Raw genomic sequence first — 27,144 nt, 5'->3', positions numbered from 1 at the left:
GAGAGGGAGAGAGGGAGAGAGAGAAGGTGGGATCAGGGTATTGAACTTGGATGATCAGCCATACTCAATGAATGGCGGCGCATCAGGCTCGAACGGCCAAATGACCTCCTCCTGCTTCTATTTTCTATGCATGTTTCTATGTAAAGTAAGTATTTTAAGAATCAGTTTTATTTTTAAGAAAACTCAACAATTTGTCATGTCAATGTTCAGTATTAATTGAATGCTCCCGATCTCAGGTGGCAAAATAACTTCAGAAGCTAATATTTCTTTCAGTCATAACCGCCCTGACAAGAGTACAACAGACATGCCATGGATCAGCTACAGTGCATGTTCACCTTGCGTTCTGTGGGTTCTATGTAATCTAGGGATGCATTTTGATTCAAAGAACTGCAGATTTACACAATCATTAAACTCTTCTAAATCTACATGGCAAAGTAATTTCTCAGTTATTCAATAAGCAAACTAAAATGCAGTGAGAAGTCCCAACACATTTTTACATCAATAGTGTAATTGATTGTAAATTCAGGTGTACATTTTGGCTGTTGTACTGGACCAAAGTCCATTACTTTTATCTCCCTCTTTCAGTTACTCTCCAGCTCTCCCCACCATCCTATTTATTAATCATACAGTCAAATGCCTTTATTTTTTTCCTCCTACAGGTCAGTTAACCCCTACTTCAACAAATTATTATGTCTCTAACTTCCCACTCCCAAGTTTGAATCACTATGGAATAAGCCCTTGATATCACCAGAGCCAGAGAATCACTTTTTATTTATTCTTTCCCAGGATGTGGGTGTCGTTGGCTAGGCCACCATTTATTGCCCATTCCTAATTGTCCTCGAGAAGATGGTGACCTGCATTTTAAACCACTGCAGTACATGCTGTTAGGAAAGGAGTTCCAGGATTCTGACCCAGCAACAGTAAAGGAACGGTGATATATCAACTCTAAATCCCTCCTGTCCAGTGTCTCAGACTGAACAAGACTGGTTACAACTGGTGTCCTATGTAACCACCACTTCCTTCCATAATAATAATCTTTATTATTGTCACAAGTAGGCTTACATTAATACTGCAATGAAGTTACTGTGAAAATCCCCTAGTCGCCACATTCCGGCACCTGTTCAGGTCCACAGAGGGAGAATTCAGAATGTCCAATTCACCTAACAAGCACGTCTTTCGGGACTTGTGGGAGGAAACCGGAGCACCCGGAGGAAACCCACGCAGACACGGGGAGAACGTGCAGACTCCGCACAGACAGTGACCCAAGCCAGGAATCGAACCCGGGTCCCTGGCACTGTGAAGCAACAGTGCTAACCACTGTGCTACTGTTAAGGCACGCGTGGACAGGATCAAACTGAACTGTGATGACTGCACAGTCATCTAAAACTACAGCAGACATTTGCGACACAAAACTTCCACACAATGACCATCTCCAACAAAAGAGAATCTTTAAAAAAATTTTTTTAGAGCATCCAATTAATTTTTTCCAATCGAGGCCAATCCACTTACCCTGCACATCTTTGGGTTGTGGGGGTGAAACCCCCACAAACACAGGGAGAATGTGCAAACTCCACATGGACAGTGACCGAGAGCCGGGATCGAACCTGGGACCTCGGCGCCATGAGGCAGCAATGATTTAAAAAAAAAAATTTAGAGTACCCAATTCATTTTTCCAATTGAGAGGCAATTTAGAGTGTTCAATCCACCTACCCTGCACATCTTTGGGCTGTGGGGGCGAAACCCACGCAAACTCAGGGAGAATGTGCAAAGTCCACACGGACAATGACCCAGAGCCGGGATCGAACCTGGGACCTCGGCGCTGTGAGGCAACAGGGCTAACCCACTGCGCCACCGTGCTGCCCTCCCAGCCATCTACTTTGTAACTTTGGACATGCCAGTTTGCATAAAAAAGGAGAACAGCATTTCTCACCTGGTCTTCATCCCTGGCTTGACTTCCACAGTTTTATCTGAACTGTGCACCACCCGAACCGTGCACTCTCCAGCTTCCGGATGACTCTGTCTGCGGAGGAAGTCGTTAATACGAGTTTCCAGGTAAACACCTAGCTTAGTGGTTGGTAACCCTAGGAAAAAGAAGTTTTTCATAAAAATATTAACTGCTGTATTTTAAAACTACATTTCCTTCAAGAGAGAAAAGGTTTTTAGGATGTTTTTTTTCCTCTTTCTTTAGGATCCATTTTACAGCTAACAGAGGTACAGTTATAAATGACGGCCAGAGGTGGAGCAAGGCTGGTCACAATTCACTCGACAATTTTTCCCCAAAGTATGTTTATTGAGGTTTTACACTCGCAACAAAACCACAAGAATGATACAGCACAGCAAGAAAAAAAGGCTCAACATGGGGACAGGAGAACAGCAGTGAGTGGCATGATACAATTGTTAGACATAACTTGATGCCTCTATCGGCCCAACCAGAGATCAAGGGAGAAACAGGATAAGGCCTTGAAAACGTGACAAAATGGTGCGCCCTCCCACGCAGCGACCACTCAACAATTGTGAGGGTTCTGGATAAACCTTTCGACCCATGTTAAGAGGCGCACCAATATATATCTCCCTCAACTCCAACAGGCACCATGATCCACCCCGCCACCTCCTCCCCTCGAATACCAGACCCAACTGCACCCAGACAGGAAACAATCATGGATTCTTTATATACCCACCCTTAAAAAAAGAAACATATGACAAATATGCATGAGAACCCCAGTTGTAGGATGTTACATATATACCACACAACACAACATAACCCAGCTTCAAGCCCAGTAAAGAACCAACATAATTCGATACATTTATAGAGAGAAGACCAGTAGCTATATGTACAGACTGTGATCAGTGTCATTGATGCCTCCCAACAAAACAAAAAGAGGGAGATTTAGAACTACCAGGAATGGATCACAGGACACCAAAGGATCAGGATCCAACCATGGGTCCGTATTCCCCTGGCACATGCCAATCACCCATTGATGAGAAAAGAATGCTCATTCAAACAAGAAAATGGCGCGACCATTAGGGGGCAACAAAAGTACAGGACTCGGCTCAACCCCAGGCCCCGTGCACAGAATAAACAAGATCCAACCTCTCAGGAAGTCCCTAATAAGTGCCTTTGACAAGGGACATCCCAATCTCCAGTGGGCAACAGGATACCAACCACGGCACTGGACCAGCCCAGCCCAGCACACTCTGACACAGGAGTCAGTACCCCCAGGACCTCCAGCACACCCCAAGCTCCAACTGATCCTGCACCTCACAAACCACCCCCAGGGCAGTGCACCACCCCCATTAACACAAAAAAACCTGGGGCAACGCCACCACTGAACAGAAGAATCATCAAGACACCAAATAACTGGGTGTGGGGGTGGCACTCCATCACCCTTGGTACAGTAAGGGAAACCTCCCATAGACCACTGGACCAGGATTTATCACACCACGATGGAGAAGAAAAAAAACCCTATTGGAAAAGCGCCTGAGCTGACCTAAGAATATTAGCCCCCACCCAGCACTACATACTATCATAAGAATATTAAAGACATAACGGTGTTGCCTCAACAGAGACAGAAACACTGCTTCCACATGGAAAACCCAACAATAATGAGGAGGATACTCAGGAACCACCGTATATGACCGCTGGTTCCCCCATTAAACCTATCCCCACATGAAGGAAGGGCTCCAACAATGTAGAGGTATGGCAGACAGTCTCTCTCGTTAACAGATCAATCAAGGATCAACCAAACGCCCCTCAGGGCACTGCTGCATCACAACACCGAGGTCCCGGGTTACTGCCCGTGTGGAGTTTGCACATTCTCCCCATGTCTGTGTGGATCTCACCCCCACAACCCGAAGATGTGCAGTGTAGATGGGTTGACCACGCTAAATTGCCCCTTTTTTGGTTAAAAAAAAAAGGCCAAAGCCACGACAAGATCATTGAACAGTCCTCAGGATCTCTCGGATTCCAACGAATGAAGCACCTTCATTTCCAGCATGCCGTTGCCCCGACATCCAAGCAACCCACAGCCTGGGCTGGGCCCCGGCCTGGGGGAGGGGGTATAAGGCCAGAGGTTGGGGTGGTCCAACTGACTCCAGGCCTCAAAGACCATGGCGTTGTACTCCATCAAGCCTGATGAGCCCAGCCTCCACATCAAGATTACTAAAGCATGGCAGGCAATTTTCAAACTCAGTGGGAACTTGCCTCCCACTTCTCAAACTCAATGGGGAACTTGCCTCCCATTTCTCGCCAGGGACCAGGCTCACAGACACTCCTAGTCTGGTCCCTACATCCCAAACCCGTCAGGATAGATGGCACACCATGCAGCAGGATCTCAACAAACTGAAGGCAGGCCTTTACCAGGGAAGTGCTCTATCAAATACAAGGATTCTCTCCCGTGTCTCCTAAGGATACGTCAGTCCCTCAACATGAGCACCAAAGACCATGGAGCAGAGATCCCCATCCAGAACAATATTCTTAATGGCAGCCATCATTCCGATGCACACAGCACCGCCGAGGAGAAGGTCCACTCACCAGCAACAATTCCACTTCAAGCTGGGCCCACCCCAGCCAACACCGACCACCATGGCTAAATGAGGATTCTCTACGATTTAACTCAGTTCCTCATTGCAAAACTCCAATCAGGATCGTCCAACGACATAGTACAAGACATGTGTCCCAAAAAAAGGACAATTATGAAACATGCGAGAGGACAAAACAAAGGGTTAAAAGACGAATAGAACCAGAGCTCGCCAAATGCAGCCGCTCCCACGCTCCCATCACCTGACCCCACTCTACAACTTTAGCTGCCCCTTTCTGCTTTGTTTTTGATCAGCATGTCTAACGGCAAGGAGACATTACCTTCTGGCAAGATGGTTTCAAGGACTATTAATCAGCAGCACCACAAATCAACATGCTCGTTGCTTTGGAAGGATACTCATTTTAAAAGGCCACCCGTGACTTATTCAATCCTTCAGTAGGTGAAATTGGCTGGCCGATGAACCATGTAGATCAGCAGGATTCAAGTCCAATAGTTAATGCATGCAGCTTTCTTTTCTCAGCCAGGGCAATAACAGGAGCAATAGATCTGACTTCAATATTCCCAAGTTTTAGAGGAGCAAAGGTGGGGAGGCACAAAAGGATAATCACCCATTGTGCCTACGTCATCGATATCCAGTGACCATGGAAGTTGGAAACAAAGCTTCATGTGGGGGATGACCAAGCTTGGTTGCAAGGACTGTGCCCGATGCCAGCCATGGTAGGCTCAGCCATTAATACTGGGCTATTAACCAGAGTTCTGCCATTCATCCACAGAACTACACCTCTTTTGGAGAATTAAGATAAAAAGTGGGATTTCTGAAAAGGAGAAATTATTTTACTAGATACTAACCAGCTTTTTTTAAAGAACAATATTAATTTACAATCGAGAACACGACACTAGTACTTACTTTTTGCACAGAATTTATTTTCTTTTCTCGTTTTCCCAGTTTTCTTTAAACAGGGATCACAAACAAAACTGCAAGAGGTAAAAGAAAACTATTAATAGTTCTTTAAAGTAGCAATGGACAGTCTAATTAGATGTACAGCAAGTTTTATTCTTTGACTACGTTCCACAAATAACACAGTTGTAAGTCATTAATTCCCACAAGGCAACGTTCCACTGAAAACATGCACAATGTGGGTGAATCCTGAACCGGTTCTTCTGAAATGAAATTGTTTTCCATAGCCGGTTGGGAACTAAACTCAGTGGTGCTTATATTCTAACAAGTGCCTGCAAGGCAACTAACGTAGCATCATTCGCAGTCATCTTTAACTCTGGACTTGTTTTTTAAAAAAAGGTGGGTCTGGAAATTGGATTGATACCTTTTAAAGGGCTTTGTAACCATAAAACAATATAATGAATTGTGCCCCAAATGGCTTTATGCAAGATGTCAACGCCAGGACAGCTCAAAACTTTTGTCAGTGGATTTATTGCATCTCTTTAAAGCAGTCTCCTAGTTGGGCTGTAATTTCTCCAGTAACCTTTGGCACATCAACTGGCCCAGTCAACTGACAAAGTTTCAGGCTATTGCACCATGGGAGGCATCATAACTCAGGCCGATTCATCTTCATCAGAGAACCACTTGCATAGACTTCTAGCAGGGACGTCACTGAATAACAAGTAGGAACCTTTCTGGAATTTCCCCTCCCTAACCAGGACCACTGAAGCACCTCTGTGGCTAACCTAGTTGAGGTCAGGGAGTTCAACCTAACCTAGGAATTGAATCAAAGAATTCCTTAAGTTATGGGGATTCACAGGTTACGCAGTAACTCACCAAGTCATAGAAGAACCCTTCGCCCACAATTTAAACTGATCTTTATACTTGCAGAATAACTTTCCTCTTAACCCCCTTGTGACTTGGGCGCCATTAATTCTGCATGTTCATATGAAACTTATTACTTCTTTGTGCAAGGAGACTCACCCTGAGGGCCAAATAAGTTCGTGGTGAAGGACACAGATTTGATGCATTTTCCGACCACATTCAGTACATTCAACAAATCTACAAATAGAAAAATGTTATCAACAAGTGAAGAGGGTCGGAGCGCACACCTCCACCAAGCTGGGTTAACTCAATGGTATTACAATTCCACAGCTTTTCCTGGAGGCTTTTCCTCTGCCTGGTTGATGCTAATGTATTCCACGCCTACTCATTTACCATTGGAAAAAAACATTTCAAGTGAAGTCGCTAAGGGCTTTTAAAAAGACAGAATTTATTTTGCCATTTACTGCTACAAAAAACTCAATTTGTCACGTACACACCGTTATCAGATTGTTTAGTGATAACAAACAATTAAAGACCAATAATGTATAATTAAAAAAAAGTGTGGGGAATCAGAGATACCAATAAGAAACTGTTTTATTAATAATAACTCTAACGTACAACTTGGTACAGTTTTGCCTGCCACCTGGAGTTAGGTAGTGACAGTTTCCTGCAAGATATTAATTGAAGACTACAATTATCATGGAATTATTGATAAACGATTACTCCAAATTTGATGGAATTATTGAGCACTCAGTCACTCTGGTAACTCCCAGCCAAGCATTTGCAGAAATCAGTAGTATAACAATTGGTCACTTTGGCCTCCCTTAGGTGACGAGACTCATTGATTGATTTGATTTAGCGTCATGTGTATCAAGGTACAGTGAAAAGTATTGTTCTGCGTACACTCCAGATCATTCCATACATGATAAAACATAGGACATACGATAGATGCACAATGTAAATACATAGACATCGGGTGAAGCATACAGAGTGTAGTACTACTCAGTAGAGATGTGTGAAGAGATCAGTCCAGTCCATAAGAGGGTCATTCAGGAATCTGGCAACAGCGGGGAAAAAGCTGTTTTTGAATCTGTTAGTACGTGTTCTCAGACTTTTGTATCTCCTGCCCGATGGAAGAGGTTGGAAGAGAGAATACTGGGTGGGAGGGGGCCTTTGATTATGCTGCCCGCTTTCCCAAGCCAGCGGGAGGTGTAGACAGTCAATGGATGGGAGGCAATTTTGTGTGATAGAGTGGGCTGTGTTCACGACTCTCTGTAGTTTCTTACGGTCTTGGGCTGAGCAGTTGCCATACCAGGCTGTGATGAAACCTCACTATGGTGCTCTACAACTGCACTCAACATTCAGCAAACCGAAACCAGTTATTAAAGAGGCAGTTCCAAATGCATTTGCTGCTGCCAAATTACACAAAGTTCCCTATTTTAATGGCACAGTGGGAAGGGCTGACCTTCACCGAGACCAGCTCAACAGGTGCATTAGCAGAAACTTAGAAACAAAATTGTATGCCTGCTTGTAGAGGGAAGAAAATAAACGGAAAGACAAATCGTTACAAACAGAATGGGAGCATCGCAATCACAAGGATGAGAGGTGCTCAAGAATATGCTCCAGTGCTACCTTCAAGGTAATAGGGGCTAGGCACATGCCAAGATCACGCGCATCCACATCCTGAGAAAAAATAATAAACGCTGTGAGAAACACTTACATTTCAGGGTCCAGTGTATCATTCTTCTTCTTTGAGAACTGTTCCTTAGAAATAGTCCTAAAACAAATGAGAGCCCGTAGTCATAATAGGGAGCGAGATACAGCAATCAGACGGAGAGCCGTTTTATGCGATCACATTAAACATGGAAAGGAAATTTACAAAAACATGCCCCGCTTTGTGACACAGTATATCCCACCATGGCCAGCAGTCACCACGCTAGTATAAATGAACAGATCCTTCGACTGCCATATTCATGTAACATACTATAATCGAGTGCGCAGGGTCGACCATTTTTAATCTACTTTTACTGCAAATTCTGGAACATCCTCACCCCATCCCCAACACAATAATGGATCCAAATTCTGTTTCTCCGTTAGAATTCATTTCTTCTTGGTATGGTCATCAACTTTTCTGCAATTCCTTCTAAAATCAATCATCTCGGCTTTAAGGATCTTTTGAATATGTAAATTATTCTACTGGCCATGAAAACCTACACTCATTACAGATTAAAAATTGAACAGTCACCTATTTTTAAATTCCTGGAATTTAGTCTGAGGGGACACTCACGTTTGAGGCTGTGAAGGGTCATCACCCAAAGAGATAGTTTCTCCCTGGATCTCGTTGAAACATTTCTCACAGAAGTGATACCTGTTTAAAAGAGGAAAGACACATTCGGGTAAAATTTGACATCTATAGCTAAGTGAATAGAAATCAAAAACCAGCCAGGGTGAGAGGATCATGGTAAAAAGGTTGACATTTTTCAAAAATGTATATTTTTTCTTTAAAGCACAAGGATTCAATGAATGGAAAAGTTTAAAAGGTGACAGTGGAAAGTAAGGGAGAACACTAAAAGATTAACTTTTAATTTTATTGAACCGGTTTGAAAAAATGAGCAAATAAAACTAAATCAGAGGGCCATGGATTTTTTATAATTGTCCATAATTATAGGTCAATTATCCAGTACAGGAAACGTCCATTATATAGTATAAAACAATTACTAATTAAAATATAATTGATGCATGTTTGGTCAAGAAGGCACTTTGAATCATTTGATCTTTTTTTTAAGCACCCAATTCTTTTTTCCTAATTAAGAGGCAATTTAGCATGGCCAATCTGCCTACCCTGCACATCGTTGGGTTGTGGCAGACAGAGGGAGAATGTGCAAACTCCACACGGACAGTGACCTGGGGCTGGGATCGAAACCGGGTCCTTGGCGCCGTGAGGCAGCAGTGCTAACCACTGTGCCACCCTGCCGCCCCTCCCATTTGATCTTATCCATCCACAGCACTAATCTTTAAATGTTCAATTAAACACTAATCTTTAAATTGGACAGGACCATTGTTTAACGTTTCATCCAAAGGACAGCATCGCTTGATACTGCAGCATTGAACCAATAATGCATGTGTGTCAGCCTAGATTATGTGTTCAAATCAAGTGAGGTTTGGACACACAATATTTTATGGCAAGTTTGCTTTCAGTTATGCAGTGATTATATTTTGGCTGGGTAAGTGTATGAATAAACGTGGGTTTCAAACATGCATTCATACAATCCATACATACTACATACATGCAAGCAACAATTCTGTTTGGTAAACAAGCAACACAACACTGCTCCATTAATTCATTTAAACTCAGGGCAGCACGGTTGCACAGTGGTTAGCATTGTGTAGCCATGTAAAATGGCCACCTGCAAAGAATCATGGGAATTGTGGTCAATTTGGGACTCAGACAGGTACACAGCCTGTGTATTGTGCAAAGAAACCAGACTTGGCTGAAACTTGCATCCATTGAGAATCAATTACCATTTTCCCCCAAGACATTCCCAAATGCATTTGCATTCAGGACCCATCAACGACAGCAGACTCACCGGCACCATGCCCCCCCCCCCCTTATTTGGAAAGGCCTACGTGCCTGGGACAATGATAGCTAGGACCGGCCCAGCCATCGAGGTATCCGCCCCCTAATTGGCTGAGATTGATGAGGGTGATCGAAAACCCGATCAATCCATTGGACCTGGAGTAAGGACCGCCCAAAAGGGGGCGAAAGAGACGAAGAATAAAAAGCCCTGCGCACTAGAGATCGGTCTCTTTTGGGACCGGCCTGTGCGCGACCAACTGCAGCAGAACAACAGAGTTCAAGGACACGCGACCATTTCCTGAAGGACGAGCCCAGCTGAGACGAACCCAACAACTTCCAACCGACCACGGGGACCAGGATAAAGACCTTATCTCGCACAGTGCCGGTCACGCGAAGTTAAGTAAATGTCATCTTAGTTGTTCGGTGTAGTTTAGGACGGAGCCACTTGAATTGTTGCAGAGATACAAGTCTTGTGTTATTAATAAGCTGTATTTTTGAGCTAACATACTGGTTGTGTGGTCATTTGGTCAATATAAGAAACAGCTTGTGGTTCACGTAAAGGTAAAAAGGCAACAATTGCTGCCTATGGCGCCGAGGACCCGGGTTAGAATCCTGGCCCTGGGTCACTGTCCGTGTGGAGTTTGCACATTCTCCCCGTGTTTGCGTGGGTTTCGCCCCCACAACCCAAAGATGCGCAGGATAGGTTGATTGGCCACGCTAAATTGCCCCTTAATTGGATAAAAAAATAATTGGGTACTCTAAAAACTTCTTTTTTTAAATTCATTTAAATCCATTTTGAAAATCCCTCAATTGGCTAACCGATCTGTATCAGATTACCAGAGTCACCTTTTAATAAAGGCAGATATAGAGAATAACATTTATCATCACCTCCAACAGCCTCCAGTTGACTTTGGGAAAGGGAGTTGGGAGCAGGATTTCAAACCAGTAACCCAGGTGACGGTTTAGCAGGCAGCAGTGATTCCCCCACACCACAGACTTGGGTACCTCATGGTACTGGAGAAGTACTGCCAGTGGGGCCTTTGATCCTCCAAATCTAGTAGCAAAATGTGGTACAACAGCAACATCCTCTCCCAAGCTCAGCACCAAGGTGCTCATTACTCAAAACCAATTCTGCTGGATGGGACATGTCTGACCGACACCAGACTGTCAAAGCAATTGTTCTACTTGGAACTCAGTCATGGCAATTCCAGGGAGGACAACAGAAACACTTTTAAAATGTCCTCAAACCATCCCCGAAGAGGTCAAACATCTGCGCCAACCCATGGGAGTTCCTGGATTGTGACTGACCAAAACGGAGAAGGTTTATTCAGAAAGGCACCGAACACATCGAGAGACTTTGTTGGGAATGTGCGGAGGTGGAGTCGAAGGATTGGAGGGGGGAGCACAAACCCCCCAAACCCATCGACCCAACCCTTCCAGCACCACCTGCCCTGCACGTGGCAGATTCCACAAATCGTGCATTGGATTTATCAGCCATCTCAGAACCCATCAAAACAGCAGGGAAGCAAATCACCCTAGATACCGAAAGACTGCACAAGGTACTGAGAATACCTGACTTGTCTAAGGATTTAATTCTTACTGCTACAATACTGAATTGCTTCATCTTTGAGTAAACGTTCCCAATTACATTTAGATAAAGCAGCCAATACTTTTGTGGGCCTCTTAGTAGGCCACAAAATACTGAAAAGGAAAGAAACACCAAGTTCATTTCCTCACACCCTCGAGACAAATAGAATTTACATAAAGGCACCACAGAACCTGTAACAACCTGACCCACTAGTGCACGTTACAAAGGATTACATAGTATATATGGCACAGAAGCAGGCCACTTGGCCCAACCAGTACATGCTAGTATTTATGCTCCACAAGCCTCCTCCCATCTTTTCTCATCGGAACCCTTCTCCCTCATGCGCTGGTCTAGTTACCCCTCATACACATCTGTATTTTTCCACTTCAGCCGCTCCCTGCTGTAGCAAGATCCACATTTGGTATAAATAAGTACATCAAATTAAAGTATTTAAAACAATGAAATACTGTTCCAGGAGTTCATCTAGAAGCCACCACCTTACCTGTTTTGATAACTGTAATAGGTAGCATCCCGAGGGATTGTACATAACTGCTTTCCATAGCAACAGAGGGTCTGCGGAGAAAATTCCAGCTACAAAGAACGAAACAAAAACATTACAACTCATGTAACACTTTGAAACAGCTAATAGGTTGTTCCTTTCTGGTGTTCAAATGCCAATGGACCATGACACCCATAATTTCCTTTTCAACACTGCTTTTTAGTTGGTGCTATATACAAAGGCAGATTGTGGCGGCAACAGCAGGACTTGTGTAGCTCCATTAATACAGAAAAGCAATCCAACAACTTCAGAGGTATTGTGGTAAATGGAAGGCCAAAGGCCTAAGCAGTTAGGAGTTTTAGGGTTTTGTCAGCAGCTACTTGGGCGAAGATTTATTTCCGAAGGTGAATGTAGAAGGAAATGGGATTGAAGCAGATTTGGGAGCTATGGTGGAGAGGGAGTAGGGAGAACACAAGGGTGTAAGGGATGACCATGAATAAGAGTTTGATTGTTTATGCGAAGAACAGGAAGGCACTAGAATGCAACCGTTTAGCTCCTTTGCAGTTTTGTGCTAATATTCTCAGGTGTCTGCTTAATTCCTCAGAGCAGTGCCCTAGGCTGAGTCATCTTCAGCTGTTTCATCAATGACCTTTCCTGCATCATATGGCGAGAAGTGGGGATGTTCACTGATGACTGCACAATGTTCAACACCATTTGTAATTACTAAGCCACTGAAATATTCTGCATCACACGAATGCCGGGGAATGATTCTTGCCAACAAGATAGAATATCTAACCACTGTCATTACCATTGCTGAATCCCCCACTAACAATCTGGAGATTACCATTGACCAGAAACTGAACTGGACCAGCCATATCAATACTGTGGCTACAGAAGCAGGTCAGAGGCTGCGAATTCTGTGGAGTGTAACTCACCTTCCCAAAGCCTGTCCACCATCTATGAGGCACAAGTCAGGAGTGCGAAGGAATACTCTAAAACATGCCTGGATGAGTGCAACAAGCGGCTCAACATGATCCAGGACAAAGCACCCCCCCCCCCCTTCATTGGCACCCCATCCACCACCTTCAACATTCCCCACCAGCAACAATGGCAGCAGTTTGTGAAATCTACACGGTGCACTGCAACAACTCATCAAGGCTCCTTCGACAGCAACTTTCAAACATGCGACCTTTACCACCACGAACAAGGGCAGCAAATTCATGAGAGCACCACCACCTGCATCTTCCCCTTCAAGCCACACACCATTCTGACTGGGAACTGTATCATCGCGTCTTCACTGTCGCTGAGTCAATAACCTAGAACTCCTTTCCTAAATGCAGTTCCTACAACGCACGGACTGCAGCGGTTCAAGGTGGCTCACCATCACCTTGGTGAACCGCTGCAGTCCATGTATTGTAGCTCAGCACCAGCTTCTTGAGGGCATTAAATGCCAGTGACATCCATATCTAATGAACAAATTTAAAAAAAAGTTATTTTATCAAGTAACTAAAGATTTGAGATTTTAACATCAATCAACTCCAACTAACAACTAAAAACTGCCTGCCCACTTCAGCTAATTGCAAGTAGATATCCCGCTGAAAGTAACAGTCAGTGAACGCTGCTTTTATAATTATTTTTCAGGATGTGGTGGACAACAAATTGAAGAGAGCAATAATATGACTGAGTCGGAAGGGAAACAGAAGATAGCAACAACATACCATAATTTAAGAGCACTGATATATTATTTGTACTTTAATCTTTTTACTTCAGTTGAGAAAAACCAAACCCTTGCCCGTGGACTTCATTAATGAGACTTCGGAGCCTCTGACAAGATCAACATTTATTGCCCATCCCCCAATGCTTGGAAATGAGTGGTGTATTGCTATTTTAAATCACTGCAGCCCATGTGGTGAAGGTATTCAGTGTTTTTAGGTACAGAGTGCCAGGATTTGGACCCAGCGATGATGAATGAATGAATGAATAATTTTTCCAAGTTAGAAACTTGCAGGGAAGTGGTAACGTTCCCACATGGCTGCTGTTCTCGTCTTTCCAGGTGGTAGAGGTCACAGGTTTGGGTGGCACATCCCAAAGAAGCCGTGGCAAGTTTCTGCAGCATAGCTTGGAGATGGTAAAGGGAATGAATGTTTGAGGTGGTGGATAGAATGTCAATCAAGCAGGGCTGCTTTGTCCTGGATGATGCCGAGCTGCTCGAGTGATGTTCGAGCTGCACTCATCCAGGCAAGTGGAGAGTATTCCATCACATTCCCGAGCTGCACCTTGCAGATGGAGGATGGGCTTTGGGAGTGGAGGAGGTGATGACCTGCCGCAGAATTCCCAACCTCTTGACCTGTAGCCACAGTATTGACGTGACTACAGGAATAGTGCCAGAAGACTGGAGGATAGCAAATGTTGTCCCCTTGTTCAAGAAGGGGAGTAGAGACAACCCCGGTAACTATAGACCAGTGAGCCTTACTTCTGTTGGGGGCAACGTCTTGGAAAGGTTTATAAGAGATAGGATGCATAATCATCTGGAAAGGAATAATTTGATTAGAGATAGTCAACATGGTTTTGTGAAGGGTACACAAACCTTATTGAGTTCTTTGAGCTGGTGACCAAACAGGTGGATGTGGGTAAAGCAGTTGATGTGGTGTATATGGATTTCAGTAAAGCGTTTGATAAGGTTCCCCACGGTAGACTACTGCAGAAAATACGGAGGCATGGGATTCAGGGTGATTTAGCAGTTTGTATCAGAAATTGGCTAGCTGGAAGACAAAGGGTGGTGGTTGATGGGAAATGTTCAGACCGGAGTCCAGTTACTAGTGGTGTACCACAAGGATCTGTTTTGGGGCCACTGCTGTTTGTCATTTTCATAAATGACCTGGAGGAGGGCGTGGAAGGATGGGTGAGTAAATTTGCAGATTACACTAAAGTCGGTGGAGTTGTGGACAGTGCAGAAGGATGTTGCAGGTTACAGAGGGACATAGATAAGCTGCAGCGCTGGGCTGAGAGGTGGCAAATTGAGTTTAATGCAGAAAAGTGTGAGGTGATTCATTTTGGAAGGAATAACAGGAAGACAGAGTACTGGGCTAATGGTAAGATTCTTGGCAGTGTGGATGAGCAGAGAGATCTCGGTGTCCATGTACATAGATCCCTGAAAGTTGCCACCCAGGTTGAGAGGGTTGTTAAGAAGGCGTACGGTGTGTTAGCTTTCATTGGTAGAGGGATTGAGTTTCGGAGCCATGAGGTCATGTTGCAGCTGTACAAAACTCTGGTGCGGCCGCATTTGGAGTATTGCGTGCAATTCTGGTCACCGCATTATAGGAAGGATGTGAAAGCATTGGAAAGGGTGCAGAGGAGATTTACCAGAATGTTGCCTGGTATGGAGGGAAGGGCTTATGAGGGAAGGCTGAGGGACTTGAGGCTGTTTTCGTTAAGAGAGAAGGTTAAGAGGTGACTTAATTGAAGCATACAAGATGATCAGAGGATTGGATAGGGTGGACAGTGAGAGCCTTTTTCCTCGGATGGTGATGTCTAGCACAAGGGGACATAGCTTTAAATTGAGGGGAGATAGAGAGGGAGGGAAGAGATAGAAAGAAAGAGAGAGAGAGAGAGAGAGAGAGAGAGAGAGAGAGAGAGAGAGAGAGAGAGAGAGAGAGAGAGCGCGCGAATTGGACAGGGTTCGAAGTTTAATTGTGTAGCTGTTGCACGAGGATTGGGTCTCGTTCAGTTCTAATACTACCACTTTCCCTCAAAACTATCTTTGACAGGAGGGAAAGAAAATGAGACAAATAGAAAACAAGGCAAAGACTTGAAAAGAAAACTCAGCTACCTTTCTACCACAGCAATATCCCAGATTTTGCATGACAGGGTCAATCTCCAGCTCAAAGACCTCTGCCAGCTTCGTACAGTACTTATACACACGCGACGTCTTGCGGTTATACAGCCAGGCATTGTTGAACATCAACCAAATGTCATCAACATACTGCCATGGCTCCTGATACTGGCCAGTATCTAGCTTGCGCTTGATTGTAGATAAGTCCATTGGTGTCTTTACAATGTCAAAGTAGTCCTTCAAGAGAAGAAACAAAGTTTCAGTTTTCGAGCAAAGCACCTATATATTGGTACAACAAACAAGCATCATTATGGCTTTAAAAGCTACATAACCGGTTGCCGTGTTCCACTCCAGCAGAAATGTCTCGAAGGGATAGTCTACATCCGAAAAAAGGGGAAAAATGCAAATCCTGGATATTTGAAACAGAAATGGAAGGAAAAGCACAGCAGATCAGTTTGTATCTGGAAAGTAACTGTGCACCTCTAGTTAAGAAAAATTACAGCCCATCTTGTCCATGCCCAAAGACACCCAGGTACTCTTTCTAATCCCACCTTCCTGCACCCGATCCATAGCTGTGTCTTACAGCACTTCAATTGTTGATTAACCTGCTGTGCATTATAGTGTTTTCAGCTTTTGTCTTATCCAATATAGGTTAGCAGGAAAGTTCGATAACGTGCAATATAACAAACTCAGTTTACTGAAATGTAAACCTCCACGTTTTGAAAAAATTACTACTCACAAGGTCACAGGTTTGCAATTTCAAGGAAAAAGGAGGGTATTACAAAATGTTAGACTTAAAACACGAAAAAAATTCCAGAATCTGCGGCAATAAAATCAGAATTGGGCTGATTCAGTCACCATCAACCATTTCTACATGACAGGCTGGCCAAGAGTTTCACATTTTCCAGAAGGACAAATAAAATGGTAAACAGTAAACATCATGCTTATAAAACAGTAACCCGACTTTGGTAACGCCCAATATTAAGTAACAAAGGGGCCGAGAGTTTTTTAATAATTGCATTTGTTTTCCTTTTGTCAATACCATGGAAAATTGAAGATATAAAATCTCTGAACAGGAAAGTGACCATGGGTTTCTCTGCCCCGCTGCACTAGATTTCTGGTGCGGCACGGGGTCGGGATTGTCCGTTTTGCCGGCTGGTCAATGGGGTTTCCCATTGTGGGGCAGCCCCATGCCATCGGGAGACTCCGGAGGCTGCCAGCAAAACAGAGAATCCCAACGGTGGAGAATTCAGCCCCATGACTTTTCACATACACTTCCACAAAATCTTTAACTCATGACACACCTTATCACAGCTGACTGAACGAAGCTGGGAGGTGTAATGAATTAAGAACAAAAGAGCAGTACAGCACAGGAACAGGCCCTTCGGCCCTCCAAGCCTGCACTCTGACCATGCTGCCCACCTAAACTGAAACCTTCTGGACTTCCGGGGTCTGTATCCCTCTATTCCCATTCTACTCATGATTTCGTCAAGACACCCCTTAAATGTCACTATCGTCTGCTTCCTCCACCTGATCCAGCAGTGAGTTCCAGGCACTCACCACCGTGTGCAAAAAAACTTCCCTCACACATCTCCTCTAATCTTTGCCACTTGCACCTTAAACATATGTCCCCTAGTAATTGACTCTTCCACCCTGGGGAAAAAGCCGTCTCCGACTATCGACTCTGTCCATGCCCCCTCTTAATTTTGTAGACTTCTATCAGGTCGCCCCTCAACCTCCAGAAAAAACAATCCGAGTTTATCCAACCTCTCCACATCGCTAATACCCTCCTGACCAGATAACATCCTGGTAAGCCTCTGTACTCGCTCCAAAGCCTCCACATCCTTCTGGTAGTGTGGCGACCAGAATTGTACACAATGGCCTAACCAAGGTTCTGTACAGCTGCACCATGACATGACAATCTTAATCTTCAATGCCCCGCCCGATAATATTATTATTGATAATACTATTGCAACACTTACAAAAGTAGTTGATAAATAATGTATACAAAAAAAATCCACACACCATACTTACAGGAATACCCAGCTGCTGAGGATCCACAGGTTGCCGGAAAGGAAGTGACTCGGGGTCCTGACGGTAAAGTGCTTCTAGTGTCGGCATTAGCGCCTGCCGTAACTCTTCTGGCTTGAAAACTAGACAAACAGAACGAAGGGAAAAGGTCCTTACAACAAAGATAACATGGAGAGACCCATGACTTAAAATTCAATGTTGAAGCATAAAGAAATTTGTGGGCATGTTAATATTTTGATACTTCCATTTGTTTTTCCCTCATATGTAAGCAACTCGTACACCTTCAAAATTAAATTTTCTATAATGGGATCCTATTAATGTTCTTATTTAAAATTCAACCACCTAGATCAAAATCTATCTATTTCACCCCAGTTGAAAGACTACTAACAATAAGGAAGCATATAGGTGATTTTGATGCAGTTCTGGGGGATAAACCGTGACGATATGGGTTCCATTCTCCCACCCTCAACTTCTTAGCTCCTGGAGTCTGCTCCGTCATTTAGCCGATCTTCGATCTCAACGGCATCTTCCCTTTATGATATTGGGATTGTTTAGTTTCTCTGCAATAGCCTTATTAGCCATTATAAAGTCTCCATTCTCTGCCTGTAATAGGCCTAAATTTCTCTTGACTAATCATTTCCTTTCCTCATACCTAAAGAAGCTCTCTACTGCCCTGTTCCCCTGGCTGAAGTCTTGCCCTTTACAGCCCCACTCTCATAGCTGATGTCTCACCCTTCATAGCTCGTTTTCAATGAAGTCTTGTTCTTTATACTCTGCTCTCCTCGCTGAAGTCTTGCCCTCCCACCTCGTTCTCCTTGCTCAAGTCTCGGTCTTTATAGTACCCCCCTTTCTCAAACTTCCACGCTGAAGCCAACACCTAGTAAGCTCTGACGAAGAATGATCCAGACTCGAAATGTTAGCTCCGTTCTCTCTCCACAGATGAGTGCAGACCCACTGAGATTTTCCAGCATTTTCAGTTTTTCTTCAAATTCCAGCATCGACTGTAATTTGCCCTTATTTAAACTAGTAACTTCACTTCTCACGCACCAGCTACCCACCCACCCAAGAAAGTCTGAATTCTCCGTCAGGTTTCAGATTTAAACCACTAAATGCAAAACTGAAACTAAAGGCAAACTTGGGACTGATATTAGCAAGTTCTTCACACCAAGTGATCAACATCTTTAAAAAATATATATATTTAGAGTACCCAATTATTTTTTTTCCAAGGGGCAATTTAGCGTGGCCAATCCACCTACCCTGCGCATCTTTTGAGTTGTGGGGGTGAAACCCACACAGACACAGGGAGAATGTGCAAACTCCACATGGACAGTGACCCAGGACCAGGGTCGAACCCGGGTCCTCATAAGTGCCGCAGGCAGCACTGCGCCACCTTGCTGCCCCTGTGATCAACATCTTCAATGGCTTTATGAAGACTCTGGAAGCTGAAAGGGGGAGGGAGTTGGAGGGGCACCTGTGGAGATTGCAGCATTCAGGATGGACAAGCTAAGATGGCCTTCCGCATCTGAAAGCATCTTATTTAGGCATAGACCAACATTTAGTTAGCACCTGGTGCTCCATCAAATCAAAAATACAGATATACATACTTTTCTTACGTGACTGTCCACTCGCAGGGGATGATTGAGTTGCCAAGTTTGAACTATCTTCTTCCTCTTTTACTTCACATTTCACGTCTGGTTTCTTCTCATCAGCCTCCATTGGCTCCTGTTTGCACTCTTCTGCTGCGGGTTCTTCTTTGATCTACAAATAATACGGATAAAAAGGAAGTTTCCTTATTTTCATGCACACAAGTACAACGTGGTGCTGGGAATCAATTTGCCCCCTACTAATGCTTCCCGATCCTGACTTGTCCACACTCTGGGGACTAGACAACATTCCGTAGGGCACAGCTCTTTCAATTACTCCAAGAGTGTACCTTAACACTAATCTCAAAGAAAAAAAAAAATCAAGGGCAGATTTTTAATGTGCTAACTATTAATATGAACCATATTCCTAGCCTTGTAAACTAGATTGCTCACTGAATTACTAAATGAATGTTTTGTTAGAGTCATAAAGAAAATGTTCAAACATAGTGTACCAACCTGTCCTAAGTTTTAAAACATTTTAAAACTAGATAGCATATTCTTCTTCCACTGTCAAGACTAACCAGTGCCATGGGCAGCACGGTGGCGCAGTGGATAGCACTGCTGCCTCACGGCGCCGAGGTCCCAGGTTCGATCCCGGTTCGAGGTCACTGTCCGTGTGGAGTTTGCACATTCTCCCCTTGTTTGTGTGGGTTTGGCCCCCACAACCCGAAGATGTGCAGGGTGGGTGGATTGGCCACGCTAAAAAAACTGCCCCTTAATTTGAAAAAATGAATTGGGTACTCTAAATTTAAAAAAAAGAGTAACCAGTGCCCATAGATAAACCAACTTATAGCAAACTGAGACTGTTCAATATTTGCAAACTGTTTAAAATTAAGAAAATCATGCTATGACACAAATATTTCTACATCTGATAAATTAAAGGAACTTGCGACTTGTAAATTACATTATGGCGATGCCTCTGTAAAATAAATCAAACGTTATGTTCAACTTCCATTTGCTCTGCATTGAAAAAGGGCGGCAGATAAGGCAAAAGCAAAATGGTGACCTACAGCTCAGAACAGACTTTTAAAAGTTATCAGAAGCAAGATTTTGTTGTTGTTTTTGTGACCATTACAAAATAAGCATTCGGCAAAGAAATGATGGTTGTTTAGGAAACCTGCCCAAACCACCTATTTCTTGAAGGTTGGCGAGGATGGTATAGGGAGGGTCGAGGGCAACGCCAACTGTACTTTTATAAATACTCCAAAACAAAACAATGCAAGCCACCAGCAATCTCGCAACCCACCCATTCATTAGTGGAATTTGTGTGGTGTAGATTAAGATGCGAGTGGAACAGGATGTCCAATCTTTTTTGACGCTCAAAATGAAACATTTAACTAACCTAACTTTCCATTTTCCACATTCTAATATTCAGCTTCACTCAAAGATCGATTTCTGTTGGCGTTTATGTGGAAAATTTGAGTTGAAAATTGCCTTTCAGTAATAACACATGAAAAAGGTGTAGCTTCACGATGGATTCCCTGACAATTCAAGATTTCATTGAACTTCATTGGATTCATTTTGTAAATACATCATGTTTATAAACTCAAGATTATAGAGACAATTTGCCTTTCAATACAAATTGAAAATCAGGTGCTTTTGAACAAGTAAACATACCAAGTACTGCATCATCTAATCTGCCGACTTCTTGCAGCTCATTATACCAGCAGTAAGAAGAAACTCTTTGCAAGCACACAATTTGTGATTTTTTAAAACTGGACAGCATTGTGTAGCAGCACAAGATCAAGTTAAATGGCAAAAATAGCAAGTGGATGCAAGGGGTGGGCAACAAAGGCTTGTCTTGACAATGACACCCAAACCCCAGGGATGAAGAAGAGGGGGGAAAAATGATGCCAGGGAGCATCAAAGGTCAAAAAAAAACCAAAGGAATGCCTGACATTAGGAGTGTTCTTGTGCACCTCAAACTGAGCTTTAGCTTCTGGAAGCACAATGCCTGCTTACTGTCACAGCGAGAGTTGGGACAACTGACCGTGTCTATATATATTTTCTGGAACATACCTCTTCATTCACCCGAGGAAGGAGCAGTGCTCCGAAAGCTAGTGATTTGAAACAAACCTGTTGGACTTTAACCTGGTGTTGTAAGGCTACTTACTGTGCTCACCCCAGTCCAAAGCGGGCATCTCCACATCATAGCTATAGTTGGTACATGGTTCAGGTTCAGCAGGAAATTGGAATAGGCAAGAAAAACTATTTGGGAAACCGATGGTTCTTACCATCAGCGTAACAAAGACACGTGCAGTTCATTGAATTAAGGAATAAACGTCGCTTCTTACCTCCTGTTTTATTTCCTGCTTTGATTCCACAGTTTCTGGCTCAGTTTCTTCCTCTTCTTGCTTTTCCTCCATCTTCATGTCAGACACTGGTGCCTCAGGGACCGGCTGCTGAGAATTGGTGTCTGTGCTGCTTACTGATGCTGGGGTCGATACTCGGCCATCTGCACTGACTGCAGATTGCGAAAGCTAAAGCAAAACAAATAAGGTAAATCAGGTCAAGTAGTAAAAATGCAACGGAATAGCACCAGATATAGAAACACAGCAGAGCAGTTCAGGTGGTAGTGCTCAAGTCATCATTATTAAAATCAACCCGTTTTCTAGATAAGAAATTTGGCAAAGTAGAGGGTAGCAATGAGAGCAGTTATAGTCTTTAGGATGGCACATGATGGTGAAACAGGTCAAAGTTTGGTAAATGGAGCTTAATGCAGAGAAGTGTGAAATCATGCACTCTTGTGAGGACGAATATGAACTATAAATGATACAAACTTTGAAAAGTATGGATGAGCAAAGAGACCTTGGTGTTCATACACACAGATCCTTGGTCAGCAGGGTAAATTTAAAAAAAAAAAATTTAGAGTACCCAATTCTGTTTTTTCCAATTAAGGGGCAATTTAGCGTGGCCAATCCACCTACTCTGCACATCTTTGGGTTTGTGTGGGTGGAACCCACTCAGAAACTGGGAGAATGTACAAACTCCACACAGTGACCGAGGGCCAGGATTGAACCTGAGGCACTGCGTCACCATGCCGCCCTTAGACAGACAGCAGGCCAAAAGCATAAGAGTTGCTTAGGTTTAGAAATACAGAAACAAAATGTAAAAGGAGATAAATTCTAGAAGTTTATGACTCACTGACTAGGCCAGAGTTGACAATTTTGAGTGTTAAATTTTAGGAATGATGTAAAGGCTTTAGAAAAGGTGCAGAGGGGTCTTAGCGGGATTTCAGAGATGAGGGACTCCAGTTATGAAGAGAGGTTGGAAAAGTTAGGATGGTTTTCCTTGGAACAGAAATTAAAAAACAAGAGGTTATGATGGAGAAAAACTATTCCCCCCGGTTAGTGTCAAGTGGCCCACTAACCAGCAAAAATCTAAAGGGGAGAAGGGGATTTTTTTTTCACTTGGAAATTCCCCTGAAAAGATGGTGGAAGCTACTTTTTCAAAAATTCTTAAATGAAGCAGGAGATGTCGAGGAGGATGAGGAACCTGCGGCGTTATAGACAAAAGGTAGAGATGTGGCACGAAACAGGATTGTGCTTTCAAAGAACCAGCCCAGATACAATGGGGAGAATGGCCTCCCTCCATGCCGTAGGTTTTTACAACACATTAAAAGAACTTCCTTACTGCAAACCATTTACATGTTGCATGCTATTATGAAGCTATGCTATGAAAAGGCCAACAGAAGATTAGCATTTATGTCGTGAGAATGGAATTTAAAAAGTGAGAAAGTTATGCTGCACAGCTATGCAGCATTGGCAAGACCCCACCTGAGCATCAAGATGTAACGCTCCTAATGCAGATTCAGGGACTAAAGGGTTCAGTATGAGAGTTGGTTCCATAAACTTGGTTTTATCTGGACACGGTCTTCAAAATAACAAGAGTTTTGACAGGATAGGATCATAAGAAATAGGAACAGGGCCATTCAACCCTTCGAGCCTGCTCCGCTATTTGATAAGAAGTCTTATAACACCAGGTCCAACAGGTTTATTTGGAGTCACTAGCTTTCGGAGCGTAGCTCCTTCATCAGGTGAGTGAAGAGGTAGGTTTTTTTTGTGTGTAACCTACCTCTTCACTCATCTGAGGAAGGAACAGTGCTCCAAAAGTTAATGATTCCAAACAAACCTGTTGGACTTTAACCTGCTGTTGTAAGACTTCTTACTGTGCCCACCCCGGTCCAACACCGGCATCGCCACATCATTTAATAAGATCATAGTTCGATTGAGGGGAACTCAGTGCAAGGTGGCATACTCTTAAAATTAGAGCTAGCCCATTTGAGTGAAATTAGGAATCACACAAAGGGTATGGAAACCTGGAACTCTCCCTTCCACAAGGCTGTGGATGCGTAGTGAATTGAAATTTTCAAGCCAGAGATTGATATTACTTCTGTTGGGAACCAAATGCTCTGAAGCAATGGTGGCTAAATGGAGCCGAGGTATAGATCAGCCTTGATCGAACTGAATGGTGGAGCAGAATCAGACAAAATGGCCTCTGCCATGTAGGCAGCTGGCTTTTTTCAACATGCACAACAGAACAAGGTTCCAGCGGTCTTAATTCTAAAATTGCTGAAAGTTACATTAGTTTTGCAATGAATTTCTAAAAATTACAGGGTTTTAGTTTGCAACTGAATACTTTAATTAATGAGTAGAATACATGCCTTACTCTAAAATGGTCTCACAACTGGTTTTCTGGTGAGTCTATAAAACGCAGCTAGAATGGTTAAAACTTCTGCAGTACAAAGTGATTTTATTAAAAGTTAGCCAATTTACAAAGCAGTTCACCAAACAAAATACAAATTCCCCATGGCATTGTTTGGGCAGGGAATTAACTCCTCAGACTACGTTAGGACTGTTTTTCGACTGGATGCTGTTCTTTTTGGAGTGGCGCAAAGGAGGCATAGCTTATCGTGGCATGCTGCGCCCACCCCTTAATTACATGCCTCGCCAATGCTATTTACTACGCCATGAGGATAATTGGCCTATTACCACCTTGGGGCATACCTGACTTTAAACAGTAGTAGTGTATGAACTTTGGCTAAAACAGGCACAATACCCACAAAAAATTAGAGCAATAAGCAGCGTGAAGCAAATCCATAGGAACGCAAGCTGAAATATGCTCCGAGATTGTGGAAAATGCTGAATTCTATGAACAGTTCATTTCACTGCACAGAGTAGCAGAATGTAGGTAAAAATTTAACAACTCCTTGATCTCATCTTGACACAGCATGTACCTTCACTGAAATATTACAGCAAAAATCACCTTGTATTCCCATTCACACCACAGCCCCCGCCCTCCACTTCGAGGTAAAGGAGATCAGGGCTGGAGAATAGAAAGGGCCTAACAGATACCGAGCATCAAAAATACACTTGAAGTCAAACTTAAGTGCAATGCAAAGCTCCAACCCTTTGTTTCAACAACTTGTATCACATCAGACTTCAGAAAAGCACACAATAGTGTAAAATAACCATTACCCATACAGGCCGATCCCTCTGCCCTCTCTTCAGTCGGATCAGCACTTAATGTCAATATGGTGACGTTGTGGACCCACGAAGAACGGAGTTTAAATTGTGCAAAACCTTGTTTGATTTATTAGATCTTAAAGAATTAATAAATCCTGTCTCCTGAAGGAGTAACATCCTGAAGGGCAGCATGGTAGCATAGTTATTAGCACAATTGCTTCACAGCTCCAGGGTTCCAGGTTCGATTCCCGGCTTGGGTCACTGTCTAGGTGGAGTCTGCACGTTCTCCCCGTGTGTGCGTGGGTTTCCTCCGGGTGCTCCGGTTTCCTCCCAAAGTCCAAAGATGTGCAGCTTAGGTGGATTGGCCATGATAAATTGCCCTTAGTGTCCAAAATTGCCCTTAGTGTTGGGTGGAGTTACTGGGTTATGGGGATAGGGTGGAGGTGTGCGGTTGGGAAGGGTGCTCTTTCCAAGAACCGGTGCAGACTCGATAGGCCAAATGGCCTCCTTCTGCACTGTAAATTCTATGAATCTATGACTGAAACCCAGCCCAGACAAACAAGGTCTCATAAGGTAAAAAATCCAAAAGCTAACTCAGTGTGTGCACCTCACATTTACCCGGCCAGCCCAAGATCTTAGACAAGACCACTGGCCTGTCAACGCCTTCAGCAGAGTGCACACCATTGAGCACCGAGGTAGATTAACTCAAATTGGGAGAAGAATCAGGAAAAATACACAACTTGTAAGATTCTAACAGAATATCATTCAATTTATTCAAAGAAGTTGGTGCTCATAATTGAAAACACTTTTTATTATACTCACTGGAGTACTAGGATGTTGAGACTGTATCGGTGCCACTGACATGGGGGTTGTTGGGGTTGTACTTCGCTGCTGTGTTGATGGGGTTGGTGGCTGCTGCTGCTGCTCTCGCTGCTGCTGCTTCTGTCCAGCTGTCACCTGGGGTTGTGGGGGGACTGGTGGGGGAGGAGGAAGCTGCTGCATTTGCGGCGGTGTCTGGACTCGAGAAGGAGGTGGCATTGTCTGGGGCTGCGAATTAGGTGATGGTGTCTGTTGCCGCTGTTGAGGAGGAATGCTAGGTGGCGTCTGATGAGGGGTGGGTGTGAGACTCCGTGGCCCAGGGGATGGGGAATTCTGATGAAGTGAAGGTTGAGAAAGGGGTGGCGGGCAGTTGAACTGGGCACTCTGGGCTCCTGGTTGCATGGAAGGGGAGCTGTTTACAGGTAATGAGGAGTTTTGGACCTAGCAAGAAAAGCAAAAAGAGCCATTAATACATAGCACTCCGTTTTTAAAATCAATCAAGTTGAATATACAAGAGAGCTTTATATTCCACCCATGTTACTGGAACATGTATTGGACCCATTTGCATGACAGCATTCAGTTTTATAGATTGGCAAAACCAGTATAAATTACATAAACCGAGACAAATTTATGGTCAGTGTAACAAAAATGTAAATTCAAGTAAAAGATTACTGACGAACAAAAAGCACAACTTTTGGAAAAGCTACATTCACTTCAGTTCATAAATGAAACTGCAGCCACTGGACAGAAAACGTGACACTCGGGACTTTTAACAAAAGGTACAAGGATGATCTAAAAATAAACATACTATAAATTAGCTTTGCAAGAACAGCTTTTTTTGACAATTTGTTTTTTTTTTTTAATTGACAGATTTTTAAAACTCTTAAGCTTTTGTGACTGATCCCTCTGTGCCATTAAGTCTTTCCTATGCCTTTACCGTTTTATATCAGGTATATGATCAAACCACTGTACCATGGGGAGTTTTTGATGGGGGTCAATTCATTTTATTTTCTTCAGTTTTTTTGTTGAACTTTAATCTCAAAAGGTTGGGTTGTCAATGAAACAGCAACCTCTAATGCACCCGAATGGCACATCAGCTAGTCTTGTGACCCAAGTGAGACTGGCAATTTAGCAATTATTTAATGTCTGCTTTTTGTGACACGATTTTCCACCTTATTTAGGCCCCCAACTGCCATCAAGAAATTCTCAGTTTATTAGTGGGATTCAAGGTGCAGGTTGAATGATGAACAGAGTATGCACCTCCTACAACCTTCTGAAATCCATAGATTAAAACTGAGCCACTTCAAAATAAATGCAATTAAATCATAAAATGATTGTGTTTTACGGACTTGTGCGTGTTTGGTTAAAGCAAACCCAATGGCTGCAATGG

General features: G+C 43.4%; 1 protein-coding gene across 2 annotated transcripts in view; it reads right to left on the bottom strand.

Annotated features, from left to right (window-relative positions):
• ep300b (E1A binding protein p300 b) overlaps positions 1-27,144 on the bottom strand; it is a 141,060-nt gene that overhangs the window by 24,132 nt on the left and 89,784 nt on the right. The window contains exons 14-24 of one of the 2 annotated variants that reach the window (XM_072492009.1): positions 25,758-26,195; positions 21,765-21,950; positions 19,432-19,585; positions 17,822-17,949; positions 15,794-16,033; positions 11,968-12,056; positions 8,588-8,668; positions 8,021-8,077; positions 6,460-6,537; positions 5,446-5,513; positions 1,931-2,081 (exon numbers count right to left, since the gene is read on the bottom strand). In XM_072492009.1, coding sequence (XP_072348110.1) covers positions 1,931-2,081; positions 5,446-5,513; positions 6,460-6,537; positions 8,021-8,077; positions 8,588-8,668; positions 11,968-12,056; positions 15,794-16,033; positions 17,822-17,949; positions 19,432-19,585; positions 21,765-21,950; positions 25,758-26,195 — 1,670 coding nt within the window. The remainder of the gene's footprint in view (positions 1-1,930; positions 2,082-5,445; positions 5,514-6,459; positions 6,538-8,020; positions 8,078-8,587; positions 8,669-11,967; positions 12,057-15,793; positions 16,034-17,821; positions 17,950-19,431; positions 19,586-21,764; positions 21,951-25,757; positions 26,196-27,144) is intronic. The other variant, XM_072492010.1, reaches the window with a different exon arrangement.

Source organism: Scyliorhinus torazame, chromosome 29, assembly GCF_047496885.1.
Source record: "Scyliorhinus torazame isolate Kashiwa2021f chromosome 29, sScyTor2.1, whole genome shotgun sequence".
NCBI classification, from domain to species: domain Eukaryota; kingdom Metazoa; phylum Chordata; class Chondrichthyes; order Carcharhiniformes; family Scyliorhinidae; genus Scyliorhinus; species Scyliorhinus torazame.
The sequence above is the reverse complement of the archived record's forward strand: the minus strand, read 5'-3'. Positions and strand labels throughout refer to the sequence as shown.